Raw genomic sequence first — 22651 nt, forward strand, 5'->3', positions numbered from 1 at the left:
TAGTATGTTACCTCTTCTTTCTTCTACCAACCAGGCCCTGTGCAGTTACAAAGCTGTTCACTTCTGCATCTTTCTGAAGCTCTTCACTCTTGGGCCCCTCCCCTCTCCGCAGAGAGGTGCTCCTGCTGAGCTGGGAGACATGTCCCACAAAGCTTGCGCTTAGCTCCGCACTGTTGTGTTCTTAGTTCATCTTATTAACACAGTTCTCTCGAGAAAATCGCTTCCTCTTTCTGAGCCTCGGTTTCTTCACGTATAAAGTGAGATCTGTGTTCCGAACCTCACACGGTTTCTGGAGGTTCAAGTGCGAAAGTTAAATGGGAGAATTATGGGAAGGCGCCTTCCGCGGTATTTTACATATATGACGTGCTCCGTGCATGTTCCCTTCTATTTCATTTCCATTTCCAAATGTGGAATTTCTCTCGTTCTGTTATTTATAATATGGTTTTATGCCTTATTAAGAATTTGCCACACGTCCTTCTGTCAATTCTGTGTGATCTACGTCTTTTCCTTCTCACACTTGCACGTTTGGAAATGACGAGAACCCCCAGGCCAGCTGCTTCCGCACCGCTCGTGATATACACAGTCATTTAGGAAATGGAGCCCAAACCTGCCACCATTGGCCCACAGGCTTTCAGAGCCCAGCGTGTGACCCCTTGAATGGAATGAAATGTGTCAGCTTTCCTTTCTTTGTGTGCTGAAGGTCTTTGAAACAATGTCCCTCTGGCGTTTTCTCTTTCCCTCTCCTCGGAAATTGTACGCTAGGTTCCCAGGCCTGGCAGCAGTCGGTAGCTTCGACCTTGGACACTTACCTCGTCATCGAAGACCTCAGTCCTGGGAGTCCTTATCAGTTCAGAGTCAGCGCCAGTAACCCCTGGGGGATCAGCCTTCCCAGCGAGCCCTCAGAGTTTGTGCGACTCCCGGAGTACGGTGAGTGCCGGCCACGCCCGGCAGCCCAGGGGGAGGCAAGGCGCCTGGCCAGCTGCCACACAGTCATCGGTGCCAGCCACCACGCGGGAGGTAACCTGGATGGGCCAGTGGCTTCAGTCAAGTAACATTTCAGAGGCCTGATGAAAAGTGTGATTTCAACCATCTTGGAGCAAAAGTTCGGTCTGCCACCCGTGTCTGCCCTGGGCCTGCGAGGGTCCCTGGACACCTGCATGTGTCTCTGGGAACAGAGAGGGGCGGGCAGGAGTCATGAGGCGTGTGGATGCTGTCTGCCCCTGTTTCTAGTTGGGAACACCAGGCCTCCTCTCCCCTGGGAACCCGTGCCAGGCGTAAGTGTGCCTCACAGCCTCGGACACAGCCCCACTCACTAATTGAAACTGGGGAGAGGAAAGCAACCTGGTGGAAGAATTGGAGTCAGAATGAGTATTTGAGAGTTTCCCCACTCCAGCCTTGCCAGAATGTCTTATTTCAAAGTGGACACATTTTTCTGTGGCTGTGTTGGATGATGAAGATGTACGTATAACCAGCTGCACATGAGTATTTTACAAATGTGGTTCTCATTTTGGCCCCCCATTCAGTCTCACCAAGCCACTTTGGTCCCTAGAACAGTTGAAGAGGACACTTGCTAGCTCAAAGAAATCTCCAAGCAGTGAGGTATTCTGTGGTGCAAGGCCGGGGGGCGGGCGGGGCATAAGGGGAGGCCACCGCACTGCAAAGGCAAGCACCCGTGTCTCTCTGGGATCAGGGAACCCCCGGGTCTCCAGAGGGGCTTCAGAAACCCTCTAGGGCCCTCAGCTATAGGCCAGCCCCCCACTGAGTCTGGACGTGCTCCCCAGCATGACCCCAGGGGCTTAGCGCCCTCCCAGTAGCCCTGCGCCCTTGGACCCATGACTCACTGGGAAACCTTGGCCCTTGGGTCTCTATTTTGTCAGAATTCAATGTAGATAAAGGCACCTGAGCCTCAGCCCAGCTGTGGTCAGAAGAGCCCCACTGCTGGCCTGGTCCTCTCCTCCAGAGCCATTAACTAAATTCTGCCACACATTTTGCTTCTTGTGAACCTTGGTCCCCAGGGACAACACAGATACACACTGGGGTGCATGCGTGCATGCGTGTGTGTGTGTGTGTGTGTGTGCGCGCGTGTTTAAATTATTGCCAGAGAATGAACACATCATAAGGTAATACTGTCAAACATTCTGCTCAGGCGAGTATTTTGGGTTAAGCTAAATCATTCAGTATACCAGATAGGCTCACTAATGTCTGAGAGAGAGCAGTGGTTAGGATGTTTCCAGCACATTCCTCTGCTTTCCTCCTCTGGGCCTTGTAATTCTTCCCTTCTCCGCTGCCTTCCCCCTCAGCCCTGATTCCCACTGGCTTTTCTAGGTCTTCCATGTGTTTCTCTCTCTCTTTTAATTTTTTCTACCAAATTTCTATTTTTAAAATATCCAGAGGTTGCATCTGTGATCATCCCAAGTTTTCTTTTGTTTATGGAGATGGCGCGGGGAGGGGCGTCTGCTCTGTCATGTCAGTTTCCCCTTGGATCATATTTTTTAAAATAACATCTCAGAGACTCCTGGCCTTTTCCCACTGTGCTAGACTCCATATTTGGTCATGAGAATTGCTTTGGGGGCAAGGTGGAAGTTTCTCTATTAACCTTTCCTTTATTCTTACGTGACTTCCTCAGTATCATAAATGGATTCTCTCTCTTCCAAAGATGCTGCTGCTGATGGTGCCACCATTTCTTGGAAGGATAATTTTGATTCGGCTTATACTGAGCTGAATGAAATTGGAAGGTAATGACCCTGTTTTCTTTTCCTTCATTCTCGAGCACTTAACAACATCACATCTGAATAACGACTTGCTTTTAGTGTTTGTTTCTCTTCCTCGGTGTACTCTCCATAGTAAGGAAAATGCTAGAATATTTATGTGTACTTTTATTCCCCTTTTTTAACGTTCTACATTGGAGGCCTCACGCTTCAACCATCAGCCTTTCTTCTGCTCTAATATAAGAATTTAAAGCTCAGCCTTTTCTTCAAAGCACAATTTTAGCTACATTTCTTGAGTTCTGGTATGTGGCACTTTCATTATCATTCAATTCAACTATGATTATTTTCCTTGACCTAATTGTAATAGAAATATTTTAAATTTTTCAACTGTGTGAGATTTTTGCAAACTATCTTCTTGTCACTGTATTCTAACTTAATTACATTGTGGCTGAAGAACTTGATTTACATGATCCGGATGCTGATTTTTGTTGGGACTTGATTTATGAGCAGTACTTGGTTAATTTTTGTTAAAAGTTCCATGTGTTCCTGAGAAGAAGGTGCAATCACTAATTTTTGGTATAGGTTTTCATGCATGTCCATGTTTCAAGCACAAGTGTGTTGTTTCATGGATATTTCCAACCAATACCCCCTACACACACACACACACACACACACACACACACACACACACACACACACACCTGCCTGTCTGTCTCTTTCTCTGTGCCTCTCTATCTCTGTCTCCCTCTCTGTCTCTTTCTTTTAGTTAGAAAAGTAGGTCCTTAAAAATAAAAAGGATAAAAATATAACTTTTAACAAAATAATGAAAAAAATCTATCGCCTGTCCCACAAAATAGTTGATGGAAAGAAACGAAAAGGGGCTTTGTCTCTCTGTGCGTCAGTTTGCACGTGGTCTAGGGGAGTGGGTGGGTAGTGCCTGCACGTCCCCCACTTCCCTGGACGTAAAAAATAAAAGAGCACCCACAAACAATGGGCCGTTAGCATCGTCTCCATCTCTGACTAACATCTCTCAATGAAGCTCCCCCTTTCCTAAGTGGGGAGCTTGTGAGAGGTTGTGGAGGGAGCCAGAATGCTGGCTCTTCCCATTTCTTAGGCCGGATTTACGGTGTAATTTGCTGCCTTTCATTACAGCACCTTTCGTCAAAACCTGACTTTATCTCAGGGTGTCTGGGTGGCTCACTCTGTTGAACATCTGACTCTTGCTGTGGGCTCAGGTCATGACACCAGTGAGGTGCACTCAAGCCCCACACCAGGCTCTGTGCTGAGTGTAGAGCCCGCTAGAAATTCTCTCTTTCTAAACAAACAAACAAACAAGCAAACAAAAAGCCAACAACTTTCTTAGCTCTACTTTCTCCCTTCTTTGAGTGGCCAGAGAGGGGAAAGGAGGCCAAAGGACATTTCCTAGGTGATAATCATGGTTCTTATTGAGTATCTGTGGTGTTCCAGATACTATGCAGCTATTGTACAGAAGGTATTAAATCTAGTCCTTATAACATGTGAGGTAGTGTTTAAGTAGATTTCCAGGAAAAGAACTCAGGCTTAGGGAGTTAAGTAACTTTTGAGGCCCTACAACTAGTAAGGGGAGAGCCAGGATTCCAACCCTGGGCTACCCAATTCATAAGCCTTTGTTTGCTTTACTAGCATATGTGATTTCTCATTGTAGAAATTTTGGTCAAAAATAAGCTCTAGTACTTGAGATCTTATTTGTGCCATTATTTTGAAATCTGTGAAGCTAGGTATGAGTCTGCTAGTGAATTGAATCCCCACCTGGTTCCTTTTTCTTTCAGTGCTTTTTTGTTTGTTTGTTTGTTTTTTGAGAAAGAGGGTGAAAGGGAGTATGCATGAGCAGGGGAGGGGCAGAGAGAAAGGGAGACAGAAGATCCGAAGCAGGCTCTGCACTGACAGCAGAGAGCCCGATGCGGGGCTCAAACTCACTGTGAGATCAAAGTGGGACACCTAACCAACTGAGCCACCCAGGCGCCCCTCCCTGGACCTGGTTCTAAAACAAAACTGGTTGCATCACCTGGATGTACCAGTGAATTCCTTCCCATGATATGGATTTACTGTTGACAGCCATGGGCTAAGACATGTTTTTACCTGGAAGAGATAGATGTTTTCATATTTCCCAAAGGGGAGATCAAGTTTCTGGTCTGTTCAAAGCAATCGATGTTTTATAAAAAAAAAAAATCTCATCCCCAACAATCTGAGGTTTTGCCTCTCCTCCAAGTATAGTCCTCACAGCTTCAGAAGATCTTTTTAAAGTGCTGTATGTTAACAGAAGGGAAATAAAACATGTAGATACTTACATGAGACACATGAAAGATATCTGTGGGCTATAGAAGTGAATCAGCTTTCTCCATCACACCTAAACCTAGAACTTTAGGCCTATATGACTATCTTGTTAAAAATAGTTCCCTGGTGGGGCACTGGGTGGCTCAGGTGGTGAAGTGTCTGACTTCGGCTCAGGTCATGATCTCACGGTTGGTGAATTCGGGCCCCATGTCAAGCTGTGCTGGCAGCTCATAGCCTGTAGCCTGCTTGGAATCCTATGTCTCCCTCTCTCTCTGCCCCTCCCCTGATCACACGCTGTCTCTCTGTCTCTCTCTGTCTCCAAAAATGAATAAATGTTTTAAAACATTAAAAAATAGTTAAAAAAAAACATTAAAAACCATGGTGCAGAAAGATATATCTTCACTGCTGAAGTCCGTCTGAAGGAAAGAGCACTTGAACACAGCATGGTTAGCTGGAAATAAACTAGTTGGCCACCACTGCAGTATAAAGAAGGCAGAGACTTATCCGGGAAATGCTGACCGGTTCCCTGCACAGGATCCAGAAAGGTAGCAGGGCCAGGCCTCTAGGTAAGGAAGGCAAGGTGAAAACAGCCATCTGTGTTCCCTCCGTCCTGAGACTTCACTGAATCTTCACCAAAGGATGTTTTTGAATCAGGCACATGAGGATGAAGACACTGGAAGAAGAGACAGCAGAACAGATTGGAGGCTGAACACAAGTGACAGAATGACAAATGACCTAGGAACTCAATCCAAGTTAGTCGTGGGGGCAAGTGAAAGGCAGGACAACTTTGGCAGCACAATTCTCCCAAAGCCTCGGGTCCTGGCAATGTCATGTATTTCTGCAAATCAGTGTAAAGAGGATCTGAAATTGGAGGATTGGCTGAAAGTCTTGTGTGAGAGGTTGCCGCTCCATGTCTTCTGGTTGTCCTTTCCCATCCAGGAAAACGCCGGATGCTCATTCTCTAGACAGGGTAAAACAAAGTGCATCTGTTCGCAGGGACACCAGCCCAACTGGGGGCAGCAGAACCTGACTGCAAGCGGGCCAGTTATGAGACCAAATCGGTGCTGGAGACTCAAGACCCCCGCTCTCCTAGCCAGCGGGCTCCAGAAATGGATAACTGGGGCTTCCCCGTCTAGGCAAGGGGGAGGGGGATCTTTCTCTGGGAAATCTGACCAGCCCAAGAGGAAAGTCTTAAAGATACTGACTTCAGAGCCTTCCCAATGAAACAGTCCTCTCAGATCACTCTACAGTGAAGGTCGAGTTGGCAGGCACCACACCCATAATCAGAGCTTCCAAACAGCTGTTTAGTCCTGAACTTTTAGAATGAGCCACCCCCCAGTGCCCGCCACGACAGAGTAAGCCCACTACAGCCTATCCCACTGATGACAACCAGAAGCCCTGGACAAAATCCAAAACAGCAACTACCTCAGGATTCTGAAAAGTCAGTAACACAGAGAATGGGGAACCAAGTTAAAACTTGAAGAAAGTCAAGGATAGTAGCACCGAGTTCTCTGGTTTGTTTGCTGGGCTTTAACCCAAGCGAGGGTCAAAGCAGGGAACTGGGCAGCATATACAAGGAGCGACTCTAAAAGAAACACATCTTTCTGGCCAAAAGACAGGAAAAGAGGTCCCTTTGAGCTGAAAACAGGAAAATGCCTTTCTCTCCCTCCCTTCTTTCTCTCACTGCTTTACTCCAAGCAAAAGGCTAAAATTCTGAGGGAATCCCATCCATAAAAATGGGCCCATGGGAGCCAAAGAATGTGTAGGAAATCTCAGTGAGGAGAGAGCTAAAGAAGGCGATCCCCTAATTCTGTGCAGGGAACACCACAAACCCCGGGCCGCGTTCAAGCTGTGCACGGAGAGAGCAAATCCACAGACGCGGAGCAAGGCTCTGAGGACGGAACCGTGATAAAAACCACCACTCAGTCACCGTGTGGTGACTTCTTAGTCCCAGGCTAATCTTTGAGTGGTGCTCATAAGGGACACTCTTTGTCAGAAATGAGGACTGAATTCTATCGCAACAAGGAAAATATAGTTTCCTGGAGCTTCAGCTGTGTATAGGCTTGACCTAGTCGCAAGATGGAAACACTGAATATTGATTAAGATATCATTCTGTTGGGAGCACCTGGGTGGCTCAGTCAGCTGAGCGTCTGACTCTGGCTCAGGTCATGATCTCATGATTCATGGGTTTGAGCCCCACATCAGGCTCTGTGCTGACAGCTTGGAGCCTGGAACTCGCTTCATAGCCTGTGTCTTCCTCTCTCTCTCTGCCCCTCCCCAACTCACACTGTGTCTTTCTCTCTCTCTTAAAAATAAACACTTAAAAAATTTTTTAAATATTCTGTTGAGAGGAAAAGGGAAGGGAAAAGTGGTCATGTGATGGGGACAGGGAGGGAGACTAATATCTTGCTCTCCAGAGTAGGTGTCAACAGATTACAATGAAAACTGAAACATTAAGAAGTAGCACACATAGACCACCCAGCTAAATGTAACTAACTGCTATGTTAAACTGCCTCTAGTGTAAGGGAAAATGGGGGTGGGAGTAGGAGGACCGGATACTGTTAGTTTCAATAAGAGACCTCGTTAAAGCTAATTGACTTTTTAAATCATGAGGATGCATAAATTGGGAAAACACACATGTTTTTAAAAACAATTAAGGTACAGAGGGGGCGGCGCCTGGGTGGCTCAGTCGGTTAGCACTGGATTCATGATTTCAGCTCAGGTCATGATCTCATGGTTTGTGCGAGCCCTACATTGGGCTCTGTGCCTGCTTGGGATTCTCTCTCTTCTCTTCCTCTCTGCCCCTCCCCTCCTCAAAATATATAAATAAACAGGGTTTTTTTAACTGTCCAATTCTTGATCTTAGCTCAGTTCGTGATCTCATGGTTCATGGGATCAAGCCCCCCCCAACCAACACCCCATCAGCCTCTTTAGGATCTTCTCTCTCCCTCACTCTCTGCCCCTCCCCCACTCAAAATAAATAAATTTTTAAAAATTAAGGTACAGCAGTACCTCTACATGGCCGTTTAGTTCAGGCAAATTCTCCCCAGCATTCACTTGTTCTCTTGCATCTGAAGTCCTCTGGAAGGAGTGACCTCTAATCAAACAAGAGAATGCTATTAAAAACCAGAATGGAGGGGCACTGGCTTAGTTGGTATATTATGCTACTGTTGATCAAGGGGTCATGAGTTCGAGCCCATGTTAGGCATAAAGACTACTTTGAAAATTACCAGAATGGCAATTTATTTTTTTAATGGCAATCAATTAATTTATGATGTAGAATAGAGCTGTTGGTTTGACCAAATATTTGCTTACTATGCAAGAAGAATAATGTCTGTTATATAATAGGCATTCAATTAATATTTATCTAATCTGTGCTTTATTGACTAGCTTATTATTTCCTTTGTGAAAATCTATGGTGGAAAAACACTTATTATTGTCAGAGAGTCACTTGGTGAGCACAGTCAGGTCAAGGAGTCAGTTGGACAGTCTTCATGGTGGTATTGGATACATGTGTTTCCTCTAGAGGAATGGACTGTTCTTTAGACTGTTGACTTCTCTGCTCATGGGTTAGGGCGCCTCAGGGACAAGCTTGGGATGGCACTATCTTGTCACCTCTTTGACTCTCCCTTTCTCTGACCAGTTGTTGTTAAGTTCCCTCTTCTACTTCCTTTTCTTACTACCTCCTATGGAGCTACTGCTGAGTCTGGAAACCATTCTATTTTAGATGTGGCAAATTTTGTTAGAGGTGAAAATAGCATGGTGGTTATACATTTTTTAAATATTTATTTATTTATGAGCGAGTTCAAACAGAGGAGGGACAGAGAGGGAGGAACAGAGTATCTGAAGCAGTCTCTGTACTGACAGCAGTGAGCCCGACGTGGGGCTCGAACCCACCAACTGTGAGATCATGACTTGAGCCGAAGTCAGATGCTCAACCTATTGAGCTACCCAGGCGCCCTGGTGGTTATACATTTTTAAATGTCTTTGCCAATTAGAGATGCAAACTCAACTATTGGTGAATTAAATAATATGATATCTGGGTTTTGCTTAAAATATTACAGAAAAAAAGGCAAGAGGTGGGAAAGGAATTGGGATGAGGTTGGCAAAATGTTGATAATTATTGAAGCTGGCTTCTAGGTGCACAGATCTATTACACTATTCTCTCTACTTGTGTGTGTATTAGAAAATGTCTCTAACACCAAGATAAAAATAAAATGAAAAAAATGACTATTTTTTAATGTTTTTATTTATTTATTATTGAGAGAGTGAGAGAGAGCACACATGTTCTCATGAACCATGAGACTATGACCTAAGCCAAAAATCAGATGCTTAACTGACAGAGACAGCCATGTCCCCCAAAATTGACTCCTTAGAAAATGTTCTTTAAATTATCATAGAGTAGGATTCCTCCTCCTTTAACATTATTACTGTTGTATTTTATATAAATATACTCTGCTTAGAAAATTGAACCTGTGGGGCACCTGGGTAGCTCAGTTGGTAGAACGTCCAACTCTTGATTTTAGCTCAGGTCATGATCCCAGAGTTGTGAGATCGAGCCCCGTGAGCCTGCTTGGGATTCTCTTTCTCCCTCTCCCTCTGCCCCTCCTCTGCTTGTGCTCTCTCTTTCAAATAAATAAATACACTTTAAAAAATACTAAAATATAGAAAAGTAGGATTCATAATAAAATGTTACTGTTTAGCCACTTCAGATAAAACCCTACACATCCATGAATAAAATGATACCTAAATGATTAATGAAGCTTGACAAAATGCATTCTCCCTTTCGCTTTCCAGAGGCCGTTTCTCCATAGTAAAGAAGTGCATTCACAAAGCTACGCGCAAGGATGTCGCTGTGAAATTTGTTAGCAAAAAAATGAAGAAAAAGGAGCAGGCTGCCCACGAGGCGGCCCTGCTTCAGCACCTGCAGCACCCCCAGTACATCACTCTCCATGACACCTATGAGTCTCCCACGTCGTACATCCTGATTTTGGAACTGTAAGTACAGATGTCTCTTAGTGGTCCCCAGCTGTCTGGGTCATTTATTGTCCACCGGAAACAGCAGTTATGTTTTATGCCACGTCTTACAGTGTACAAAGTGTTACACATAACATGCATGCTCCTATCCATTTATAAAAATGCAGTCCCCATTTATAGATTAGAAAAAAAATCAAGGATAAGGAAGGTCCTTACAACTAGGGGATGGAGAAACTGGACTTGAACCCAGATCCCTCCCACTCTGATTCTGATATCCTTTCTGTTATGGACATTTGGGCTGCTCAGGAGTTTAGGAAAAGCTTATCAACAATAGGAGATGGAGCTGAGATGAAAGAGGGGTTTGAGCATCAATCTGCTGCCACAGCATCTGTGGTCTACCGCCCGAGAAATTCCTCTGAATGGGGACACTTGCCTGGAAAATATTCTATTCATTCTAGATTTTCTAGGAATGCAGGCAACCATATGCTTGGCTCCAGAATACATCACGTAAAGCACATTCTCCCCCCTGCTAACCCCAAGCTAAGGATGAGCTCCTGCTCTGTGGTTTACAGCGAGTTAACAGAGGCTAAAGAGAACAAAGTTCTTTCAGAAGTATTGAGCCCTCACCCTCCTACACTGTTGGTGGGAATGTAAACGGGTGCAGCTGCTCTGGAAAACAGTGTGGAGGTTCCTCAAAAAACTATCCATAGAACTCCCTTATGACCCAGCAATAGCATTGCTGGGGATTTACCCAAGAGATACAGAAGTGCTGATGCATAGGAGCACATGTACCCCAATGTTCATAGCAGCAATGTCAACAATAGCCAAAACATGGAAGGAGCCTAAATGTCTGTCACCTGATGAGTGGATCAGGAAGATGTGGTATATATACACGATGGAGTACTACATGGCAATGAGAAAGAATGAAATCTGGCCATTTGTAGGAAAGTGGATGGACCTGGAGGGAGTCATGCTAAGTGAAATAAGTCAGGCAGAGAAGGACAGATACCATATGTTTTCACTCATGGGTCTAACAGGAGAAACCTAACAGGGGACCATGGGTAGAGGAAAGCGGGGAAAAAGAGTTGGGGAGAGGGAAGGAGGCAAATCATGAGAGACTTTTGAATGCTGAGCACAAACTGAGGGCTGAAGAGGGAGGGGGAAAGGGGAAGGGGAATGATGGTCATAGAGAGGGGCACTTGTGGGGAAGAGCACTGTGTGTTATATGGAAACCAACTTGGTAATAAACTATATTTCAAAAAAAAAAGGAAAAAAAAAAGATGTATTGAGCCCTCATAGTAATGTTATCAGATGGGTGCTGATGACCTGGCACCCAAGACCAGGCCTGTGTATGGCTCTACATGAGCTTGTGTTTGGAACAGAAGTGCCTTCACTTACAGCTTTTCAACTGCCATTTTGGTGTTGCAAGAGCCATTTGTGTATGAAGGCCTTTTGAACAATAACTTATAAATTGATTTATGAAAAAACAACAGCCAAAAGGCAAACCTCTTTGGCTACATTTTTTAATTGGTTGCAAAGAAACAATAGAAGACAAAATCAACTCTATTAATATTTGTAATTCTTGTTTGATACTTAACTTTATATACCTATGTAGTTGCTGTGGTTGTCACTTTGGATTTAACAATTAACACTTGCGAACAGCCTTCTGGAACCTAACCTTTGGTTGGGACAGCTTCCTAACTCAAAAGATGATTTTGGCCGTGAACTGTTTTCATTTACAGGTGACAGTGTGTTGTACCCAAGTTCCAATAAAAGGTATTATTATTTGTATATCAAGGTAGTCCTTGACTCAGAAAACTTTGCCTCTTCAGATTTGCCAACTGTCGTTCCAAGGGGAAGTGCTGATTACCAGGTTGTCACAGTGCAATGGAAGAAAGCCATTCTTGCAGTAAAGAGCCTGGGCTCTAGTCCCAGCTCTGTGATTTGGGAACTATTAAACTAAAGTTTTCAGATTTCTGGGTCTCAAGTCTTCATCTGTGAAGTCTGAAGATTTATTTCCACTGCCCAGACTTGTTACAGGGATTAAATGAAATGAATAGTGGATTGCGGTAGTTTAGCAAATACTTATGAGCACTCCCTGTATGCCAGGTGCCGTGTGGACTTGGGGCCAGGGTGGAAGGAAGAAAGATGGAAAGATGTGGTTCTTGCCCTGGAGGAGCTCAAAGTCTGATGAGGAAGACAGTCACTGAGTGAATGATTCAGTTTCAGGTAGCAAATGTTGAGAAAGAAATGCATATTTTGGAGAGGATTGTTGTGAGACCACAGAAAGGTGTCTGTTGGACTTGAGGTTTAGGAGATTAGTGGAAGGGCAGTGCCTGAGCTACACCCTGTGCTACAGCTTGGTCATGCTGTGGCCCGAGGTCCCCCCTTTGGTGACTATCCAAATCTCTGGTAGAGCTTTCCTCTGCCAGGCAACTAAGGTTCTGATCCCATAGACTAGGGTGGGCCCTGGGTGTCTGCATGACCCAAAAGCTCTGAGAGTGAACTTGCTGCTGAGGCTTTCAGGTCTCAGAGCAGTGCTGCAAGAAGTCCAAGGGATGGGTGCATCTAACAAACTCAGGCCTACTCTACTCCACTCCACACATCACTCCCACGCCAGCCCTGGCAAGGCTTTGCTCCCGTCAAGGAGAGCAGAAGAAGAGACCAGTGGGAAGGAATAAGCTAGAGAAGAAAATGGAAACATGGCTGGGGGGTGAGGCTCAGCTGGGTTCAAAGGTTGTTTCTGACTGGTTCAGGCTCCTCTGCCTGAGTGTTTCCTGGATATGTGCCTTTGACGGCCCAGTGCACATTAGAATGTCATCTGGTCACTCCTTGCTAAAGAGGGCACAGGGTACCTGAAAACATTATTTATTGAGGATTTACTACTTCTACCAATTATGTTTAAATGCCGCATTGTCTCACTTGACTCTTGCATGACCCTCATAATGAAGTGAATGTTATTGCTGGTGTTGCCATTCCCACTTAAAAGATGAAGAAACAGAAACACGGAGTTTCCCAGTTTACCCCCAGCCTGTAGGTGGCAGAATCAGGATTCAAATCTGGATCTGGCAGGCCCCCCTTACGTTGTCCCTAGTCAACAGTTTTTAAGATTGGGAACTTGCTCCAAAGACAAAGGATGCAAAAAGGGCTCAAGAATGCCAAGGACAATCTTTGCTCAGCTTCCATTTTCCCCAATTAAACACTGACAAATAAAAGCAATTTGCAAAACGTACTTGAGGTGGCCTGCAGCCCCCAGGTTCCAGTTAATCGGAATATAGAGGAGAGCAACTATGTCTTTCTCAGGACGTTCTCTCTTCTGCAATCTAACTCTTAAAAGAGCGTCACACCTTTTTCCTTGTGAGTGATTTTTAGCAACATAAAATGTCTTAAGGTTCTTCCATGGAGCACATCTCATCTGCATTTTTTTAATTAATTAATTTTAGTCCTGAGCCTTATAGTAACTCTGGGCTCTAATTAAAATATGTGCGTGTGAAATAGATCTTCATTTCTAAGGTGGACTGGAGAGATTTTAGAGCTCTTACAGATTTGTATTGTGTTACATTTCCATTTCTTTATAAATGTATCTCCTTTGCCTTTTCCTTCCTCCCTGCTTCCAGGATGGATGATGGCCGGCTCTTAGACTACCTTATGCATCACGATGAGCTGATGGAAGAGAAAGTAGCTTTCTACATCCGAGACATCATAGAAGCCCTGCAGTATCTTCACAACTGCAGGGTTGCCCATCTGGACATCAAGGTAATGCGAGATAGCTACCCTTGCAGGGAGGTGGCTCAGTCCAACCTGTTCATCATTACCCTTGAGGGACATACCTTCTAATTCGTTTCATTTCCTTAGATAGAATCCTTAAAGATATTAAACAGAAATGAGGTTGTCACACAATTTGAGTGTGTTTTTCTTGAATTAATGAGAACACGCCAGAATCACAGGGGCCGTCTGGGGTGAGAGAGGTAGGGAAGCTTTTACCACTTCATCTAACATTTTAGAAGGAAGCTAATAAACGCCAGTTTTTACGGTGCTCCCAAAGAGCTCTCTTTTTCAAAATGAATAGTTCATTCTTTTTTTCTGAGTCAGTGCAGAAGTAAGGGGTGGTTGGGAAGACATGATTTTCAGTGTCAAACAGTTTCTCTGAAGTGCCACCCAAACTCAGAATTTAGTCTAGTTTGAAGCCTCACTCTGTGCATTTTGCATAGGCAATTTCTCATGCTCTATGGGCTTTTTCAAAGAATAGCAGAACCATGTTTGAACCACCAGAGTCGTACTGGTAGTCAAGACAGAGAGCTGAACTTGCCTTCTCTTCTCCCGCACGCCTGGGTTTCCTCAGCCTGAAAACCTGCTCATTGACCTTCGCATCCCAGTACCTCGAGTGAAGCTCATTGACCTGGAGGATGCCGTCCAGATCTCGGGGCACTTCCACATCCACCATCTGCTGGGGAACCCCGAGTTTGCTGCACCAGAAGTGATCCAAGGCATCCCCGTCTCCCTGGGGACAGACATCTGGAGCATCGGGGTGTTGACATATGTCATGCTGAGTGGGGTGTCCCCCTTCTTGGATGAGAGTAAAGAGGAGACATGTATCAATGTGTGCAGGGTGGACTTCAGCTTCCCGCACGAGTACTTCTGTGACGTGAGCAATGCCGCCAGAGACTTCATCAACGTGACCCTGCAGGAGGACTTCCGGAGGAGGCCCACGGCTGCCACCTGCCTGCAGCACCCCTGGCTGCAGCCCCACAATGGTAGCTACTCCAAGATCCCCCTGGACACCTCCCGCCTGGCTTGCTTCATAGAACGCCGCAAGCATCAGAACGACGTGCGGCCTGTCCCCAACGTCAAGAGCTACATCATCAACCGGGTAAACCAAGGGACGTAGCCATCTCCTAGCCCTTGGGGTTTCACATGGAAGTGCAGTGTGAACCAAAGCAAGACTGAATGTCTGTAAATAATTCTGTCAGTTCACTCCATGCAGTTCTCTGGATCGAGACATGTACCTCTTAAACCTCATCAGTGGTTATTCAGGGTCTGGGCAGCTGTGAAATTACCCTAAATCCAGGGGCTTTTCAGAAGGTCATTTGAAAGAGGTAAAGATGCAAAGAGTCACCCAAAGCATTAAAGAGAAGGCCAAGGAGAACAGGAATATTAGCTGTTTGACAACTTTAATAGTGTGTTCCAGAACAAGTGGGTAAATGGGCAAACCCAAAGCTCACTGTAGTGAGTATAAAAGGTTTCTAACTCTGCTGAAATTTTAAGCAAAAAGTTCTATTTAACAGAGACATCGTGTATGCCGACTATTCTGGTTTAGATTACTCAGATATAGTTTCTTAATAGGATACATATACACATACAGTAAAATATATCCCATTCAGGTTTCAGAGTTTTATAATATAGAGGTATATATGAAATCAATCATAAGTATCTTTGAGTGCTCCAGTTAAGACAGTAATTAATTTACCGAAACATTACATTGTTTTGACTAAGCACAATTAGATGACAAGTTTTTTAGAGCATTTTATAAACCTTGTATAGAAATCTTTTACCAGAACCCATGCATTAAGAGAAAGCAATGTTACCCTTTTGCAGTTTGTGAATGAGAAGATTTTTCTCTCAGTCACAAGTATTTGATTAACATAGGTTCTGTATATGAAACGGTACCCCCAAATTCACTGGCAGCTCAGAGTTAATCTGGCAGGAAAGACTGCCAGGAAAGAAGTCCAAATACAGTAAGAGTTCTGGGGTTATTTTTATGTCTACACTCGGTTTGAACTAGGTAATGAATATAACAGGTTCATACAAAAGGGCAAATAGAAACCCTTCCTACGGTTCCTAAGAACAACGTAACAGCACTTTCTGACTTCTTCTACAGCTGTAGAAGGCATTCCTCAGAAAGTTGGTTTGCTTTATTTCTAACCCCTTCTGGAAGCTGAGGGGTGCTTACCAAAAGGAGGCAGCCATATAGACCTTTAAAGGCCTGGTCCCAAGTCCTTTTTGAAGCCATGGAACAAAATCTGATACATCACTCTAACAGAGCATTGAATTTCAACTGTCATTGCAATACTGGTCACCACTCAGCCGCTGATATTTCCCTGGACCAAAAGGACAAATTGCACTTTGAGGCCAACGCTGCTTTCTGGCGTGTATTCTCCACACACGGGGATTATGAACTGCCCTTTCCCCTGCTAGTGGGGGGAAAAAATTCAACCCGGGCATTTCATGGTTGTTTTTCTTTCTTAGTTTTTGGGAACAATTTTTGGGGTTTTTTTGTGTGTGTTGGTACATGACTCACCCTTTGTTTTCTAGGATGTGTTTTAAAAGTTGCTATTATGCAAATAATCTTTTAAAAATATAACTCAAGTGTTTGTCCTCAAATCAGTTTTAGTGACATTGCTTCTCTCCTATGATAGGATTGAGAAAATTAAAATTGAGCTGCACAAAAGTGCAAGCAGAGAGTTTAGGAAGGATAAATAGAATTATAAATCTATCTAAATGAAAAGGAATGGTGGAAATGAAGCCTGAACTTTAATATATAAAAACACTTATTCCCACAACGGAAATATAGAATTAATGCTCATCTGTCTTTTCCATTGGTCTCAGAGTCAACTTCCTCATCCGCCCTCCACCTCATCCATCCAAGATTATAGACTAATCAATTAGTAGGAAGTACAAGCAATAAAACTAGATAGCACTTCGTATTTTTAGGATTAACCAAATACATGGAAACTGATTCCGACTGTTATTTGGTTCCTAGTTTCGAATGGCCCTGGGTCACCGAGGCACCCTCCCTCAGACACCACCCTTGACCAACCCTCCCTCGTCTTCATTTAAACCTACATGTATATACAAATACTATCTGATATAATATTTTAAAATTTAAAACATATTTACTAAAAAACCTTTTAGTAAACATGTCTTCATTGTGAGATCTAGCCTAAATGAAGCCTGGTCCCTAGGGCTAGTCATGGGGTGGAGGGCAAACACTGAGGATTCCAAATACCCATCAAACGTGGCTTGGCAAGGTCTGTTTCATCCACTGTGCACAGCAACTAAAGAACTATGGGCCGAGTTCTTTTGAGTGTGTATGACCATGTAAGAGACTAGTTGAGTTTCTGCTGGCGAAGATTCCGGCCTCGGACAGTGGTGCACAGAGGGCACAGGAGAGGGAGAGTTCAGGAAATCATGTTGTGGGAGGGCAGCTGACAGAATGTTAGAGCCAAAGGTTTTACACCAGAGTTGGAACAGCCCAGGTGTGCGGTTACATGGAATTTCCCCTCCCCTCAAGTACACATGCTGGGAAATAAGGTGACAGGAGAAGCGGGACATAGAAATGAAAAGTAGGATGATTCTGTGAACTGGAGCCAAAGTACAATCATTAGAATTAATTTAACAGAGGCCCCAAGAGAAAGGGTGTGTATTTTATATAGTTTGATAACTGAATTAAACTAACAGAGAAGTTCCCTGCCTGCAAAGCCCCTGCTTACTCCCCAACAGAAGTAATTTAGCAATCCTGGCTCAAGAATTCTCCACAGAGAGTTGGAAATAACAAGGAAGGCTTTAGCAAGGAAGCCCAGAATGTGGGGCTGGGAAATGAACTTGAGGTTGATCTGTGGGCAACCATGGTGAGGGACAGAGGATTAGTAACCACTTTCTTGTACCTGTTTTGGCAGATATTGCTTTCTGGTAGAGAGGGGAAGAAGAGAAAATGGTCCCCTTCGACCATAGCTTTTGAAATCAAAACTTAACTGGGAATTATTTGAGAGTGAGCTTCTGGTTGAAATGGGAAAAATTAATGTTGGTTAAAGTCATAAATTTCTTGCCTGTGTTTTTTTTCATTGCATAGAATTTTGAGGTGTGTTTTGTTTTGTAAGGGTGGATGCAGAAAGAAGAAAAGATCAGGGACAACTCATAATAATTTTTTAAAGATATAATGATTTACTGCATCTTTTACGTTTGTTTCAAATTAAATAGATTTATATCGACTTACAGCTGAATGTGGGAAAATTTTTAAGAAAAAAAATGGTAATGTGGAGGTGTCCTTCAGGACCCTCACACACTCTTGGGGGAGTAGAGGAAGCAGAGGAAAAGCTGGCTTCACCGCTTCGTCGCTTTGTCAGTCACAAAGCCTTTATACATAGTAGTGCCTTTCAGAGGGGAGGATGGGAGATAGAGAAGTTAACTGTATTTAGATTGACTGATACTGCAGCATTTTTTCTTTATGTTAAAATATCTTTTAAATGAAAACATCTGAATATAGGGTGAGGCCAGGAATTCTTGGGTTTCAACCTCAGCTATTCCTGATTCGTCCTTTCTTACAGAAAGTCTTTGTTTTTTCTGTCCCAAAAGTCCCCATTGTTAAAATGGGATTGGGGGTGGGGGGGTAGAGGAGGGACTTTAATCTCACAGGAATGTAGGGAAAATAGTATAGTTGGGATGTCTAAAAATCACTTTGATTTTTTTAAAGTGCTACACACTGCCAGTGCTGAGAATTTTATTGATAGTAACTTTGAACATTCCAGGTTTTCAATATTCATGTTTTAGGATACCATTTGCAAACTCAAGATTAAATTCTGTAATTTGATTTTAATTGGAAGTACCAGGTGCTCTTTGTCTAAATGTTATTTGGTCTTAGCTTGTAATTTCAATCATTTAAAAAGCTTGTCTACAGAAAAAGGTTAGGGGAGCTGAAGATCTTATGTGAATAAACTGCTTTCTCCAGAATTTCTGATGGCAGACACAGATTAGGGTGCCCTCCAAACCAACTGTTGCTCTCTCTTCTCTAGCTATTTGCTCTGGAAACATTGACAGAGAAGAACCCAAACAGCCACTTCCCTCACTGGGAGGGCAGAAGTAAGAATAAAATATTGTCTGATATCACAACTCATTTCTTCAGAATCTCACTGGCATCCACTGTGAGAAGCAAATTACACGCACAGATGTAGAAATGAATGGAACTGTTGGATTTTAAAGGAGAAAACTTTCTTTTTTTTTTTTTAGATAATTGTTTCAGGAGTGGCATATTTGCTTTCCCATTGTCTCCATGATTTAGTGCCCATGAGTTAGTCATTCCTGTTTGCTTGCCTGTGTGAAAGAGCATGGAAATTTAGATTTGTGAGGACATGAGGGAACAAATACGTTACAAACTAGATGGTGGCCATTTCTGTGTATTAACTAAAACTTTGTCCCATAAGTCTGATAGAGGAGGAAATATTGCAAACATAAGATGGCTTTGCAGTAAAACAAAAGTGCAAACTCACCACTCCCTTGTTCGGTTTTGAGGAATGTGGGTTTTATTCCTTTTCCTCCTGTGTAGCATGTCCGTGGAGTCTGGATTAGGCTAACACTGTATGTGCTTCCAGTGGGTTTATTTGCATTATGATTTTTCTTAACTATTTAATGTCTAGGAATCATTTGGAAATTAATAATTAAACCTGGGGCCGGGTTAGAAAAGATAAGGTTCATATATACTCCACTAAGAAAATGGAAGCTACCGTGTTAATATTTATTTTCCAAAAACTGTAAGGCTCTCAGCTGTTTCATTAATTCTAGAGGGTTGGAAAGAGCTGAAATTTGCCCATAGCACTAGACATTTTAATAGGAAATATTATTCACGTGAGAAATCTATATAGAAATAGTAGAACACAGAAATATCATAGGCCATATCTTCTATGAAAGGCATTTCTGCATTTTTCATATGTGTAGAAGTTAGAGGAGAGGAAAAATCAATTACTCTAAGACAAATATTCATCTTTAAACGTCATTTATAGGAAGCCTGAAATGAACTTCACGAGTGTGAAAGCCTGAAATACCCATAGGCTCTTGTGTTTTGTCAGCCTGTTTATTGGGAGATTCTAAAATGTGGTCAGATTTAGTTTTATTCAAACGATCGAGATTGTTCATTCAGATACCTGTTATTTCAGAGGGTGGGGATAGCTGAGAAAAGAGTGGGTGGTGGGAAAAAATATTTAACAAGCTACTTTGCTAGCCCAGGGACAGCTAGCAGTAAGAGTTCCATCAATGCCTGACTTCTATCAACAGATGAATCCACATCCTGGAGTATTATGGGGACTGTTACCATACTCTCAGAGACTGTGGGTATGAATTTGAAGTTAACAAAACATGTATCTCCTCTTACTAACTTAAGCCATATCTGTCATCTCTGTGTCTGATTTTTTTGACCCTGGTGCTTTTACTTCTGTTTCTGCCAAACTCTAGCCTGCTCTATGGGGAAGGTGAGTAAAACCAGTAGTTAGGACCAATGTGAAGACTGTGAAAAACACTAAATATACCTGTCAGAATGAGATCCTAGTCAGAGAACAGTTGTGATCAAAGTGCAAACTGTTGGAAAATATGGATATATGTACATCTGTACATGTATATAGTGTATAATATGTATGTGTATGTTATTGCTCATATGCAGAAATCTATCCAGTTGAAGATAGCCCAGGTTGGTCAGTTTTTCTACTGGAAAACCACGTAGGGCCATTCAAAACCATTAGGGCTGATGGGTGGAGTTAGGGTCTACTCATTTGGGAATTACTTGCTGTCCTTTGAAGTCCACAGAGCCAAGTGAACAAAGCCTGAAACATAATGGGGCCATCATTTAGGCTACCTGTTTACCTGGGGTCAGGAGTATCTTTATATTTGAATTATTAGTAGTTGACTTGCAAACTGCATTGGCACCTCTTGGTTTTGAGTGACCCCTCCCCACCAAGTCTTTTGAGAGTTTGGGGTGGGCTTCTCTGGCCATTAAGTTAAAGGGCCTTATCCATAAGTGGATAGGTTTCCCCATAGGGACCATTACACATATACATATAAGTACATACTTCCATAAGGCTTGTAACAATTGATTTAAAATCACTCCACAGTATTGATAAATAGCTCTATATTTTCAAGGTGCAGAAGAATTCCACAGCCTTAATTATTTCAGTGTCTTGCTGGTCTGCCTTAAGTGTATCTTCTGGGTTTTTGGTTGTCTTATTATTTTTAAATTTTTCTGCAGTTCATTTTGTATGCACACAATGTCGTTTTGTAAAGGTAGGTTGTAAATATTTTATTTGTAAGTCAAAATCACTCATGTGTAATGTTGTAAAGTGATGACCTGATGTCTTGTTATTATTACTACAGTAAATGTTATAAGTTATGGATGAAACTTCAAAATGTACATCTCACAAGTTATGCATTCCTATAAATACACAATACTAAAGATATTATTTCTGGTGGTCTTTTTCTTTTCTTTCTAATTAAAACCATTGCTCAAAAGAAAGAGTAATTTTTTTTTCTCTTTCTCAAATACATGAAAGTCTTTGACAAGATGAAAATATCACATTATTACAACATTTTTTGCCATTTTGGAAAGAAGTATGCTAAAGCATTTCTCTATCAAAAAAAAAATCAAGTAAATCTCAGGTGTGTGTTGTTAACTTCATCCTGGTGTTCCAAATGCCAACTTTGTCAGAAAATTGTCAGGCCATCTGAGCTGGATCTCAGAACTTTGTGCATCATGGTCTGCTCTGAGTCCGGATTAGCCTATATAGACATGAACAGGTCTGCAGGAGCCACCCAGGAGCAAGTGAGACTGATTCAGAGCACTACCGCTGGTTAGCTAGAGTGTTACAGATTGAAATGTTTTTTGATTAGCTTACTTTGCCAATAAGAACAAAACTGTTAGAAACATTTGGCCTCTTTATTTTTTTAATCAAAATTTTACTGTATTTATTTGGAATGAGAAACAACTCTCAAAAGCATAGGTTCGTCATACTGTGTGGTCAGCACAATCTCTTCAGAGAACATGCAGACATGAAAAATATAGAAATATAGAAATGAAATCAGAACCAATTTAATGAGTAACCATCATGAGTCCTGTGGGTTTAAGAGTTATTTCCCTTAAAGTATTGCCTTCTACACATAATGGGAACTTTCCCCACGTTAAGGGATTTATTTGTAAGGACCAAATACGTTTGGATTTTCAGATAGGCTGGCAAGGTTATCCTCCCAGATAACCTTGAGACCATCCTCCTGCCTTCTCCTCACCCCCCCGCCTTCCACATCTGCTGCACATTTATTACACTCCAAGCAGCTGAGCTATTCTAACGGGAATAAACACAAGTCCTCCTCCAGGACACTTCCGACAGAAGAGGTAACAATTACGTAGGCGCTGTATGGTCTCCTGTACGAATTGCAATGGCATTGTCATGTGCCAGATGCCATGAAGTTAACAAGAATTGAGTAAAAATCCCTGTCTTCGAGAACTTTCAGTCTTTTTGGAGAAACCAGGGTCGGGGCAAGGAAGGGTACGTGGGGGGGAGGGAGGAGGGAATCGTGACTAATATTGGCGAATAACGACAGGCTCGGCCAGGAAATAATTAAGGCGACACTGCGCTATAAAATGGGCAGCATTTACACACACTCTCTAGAGAGGTTTGGCTTTATGACTCGGGAGTCAATCTAGGTATTCGGAGCTTTGAAGTTCAGCGACCGGATCCAGAGGCGGCCGGCAGAAGCGCAAACGACTACGTCCGGCTCGCTTCCACCGCCCGCCAGGCCACGCTCCTTGAACACCAGGAGCAGCGAGTGGTGAGCGGCGAGGCGCCGGAAGACAGGGCGGAAGAGGCGGGGCTTCCTTGCGTGACGGCGTCGGCGACGCA

General features: G+C 43.2%; 1 protein-coding gene across 1 annotated transcript in view; it reads left to right on the forward strand.

The window, feature by feature from the left end:
* The window catches only part of LOC115291169 (kalirin-like), a 20890-nt gene extending 5343 nt beyond the window's left edge, over positions 1–15547 (forward strand). Inside the window, exons 2-5 of the mRNA XM_029938722.1 lie at positions 763–1048; positions 9819–10019; positions 13616–13754; positions 14341–15547. Of these exons, the coding sequence (XP_029794582.1) occupies positions 763–1048; positions 9819–10019; positions 13616–13754; positions 14341–14886 (1172 nt within the window). The 3' untranslated portion in view covers positions 14887–15547. The remainder of the gene's footprint in view (positions 1–762; positions 1049–9818; positions 10020–13615; positions 13755–14340) is intronic.
* Positions 15548–22651: the final 7104 nt, after the last annotated feature.

This window comes from Suricata suricatta, chromosome 5, assembly GCF_006229205.1.
Source record: "Suricata suricatta isolate VVHF042 chromosome 5, meerkat_22Aug2017_6uvM2_HiC, whole genome shotgun sequence".
NCBI lineage: Eukaryota > Metazoa > Chordata > Mammalia > Carnivora > Herpestidae > Suricata > Suricata suricatta.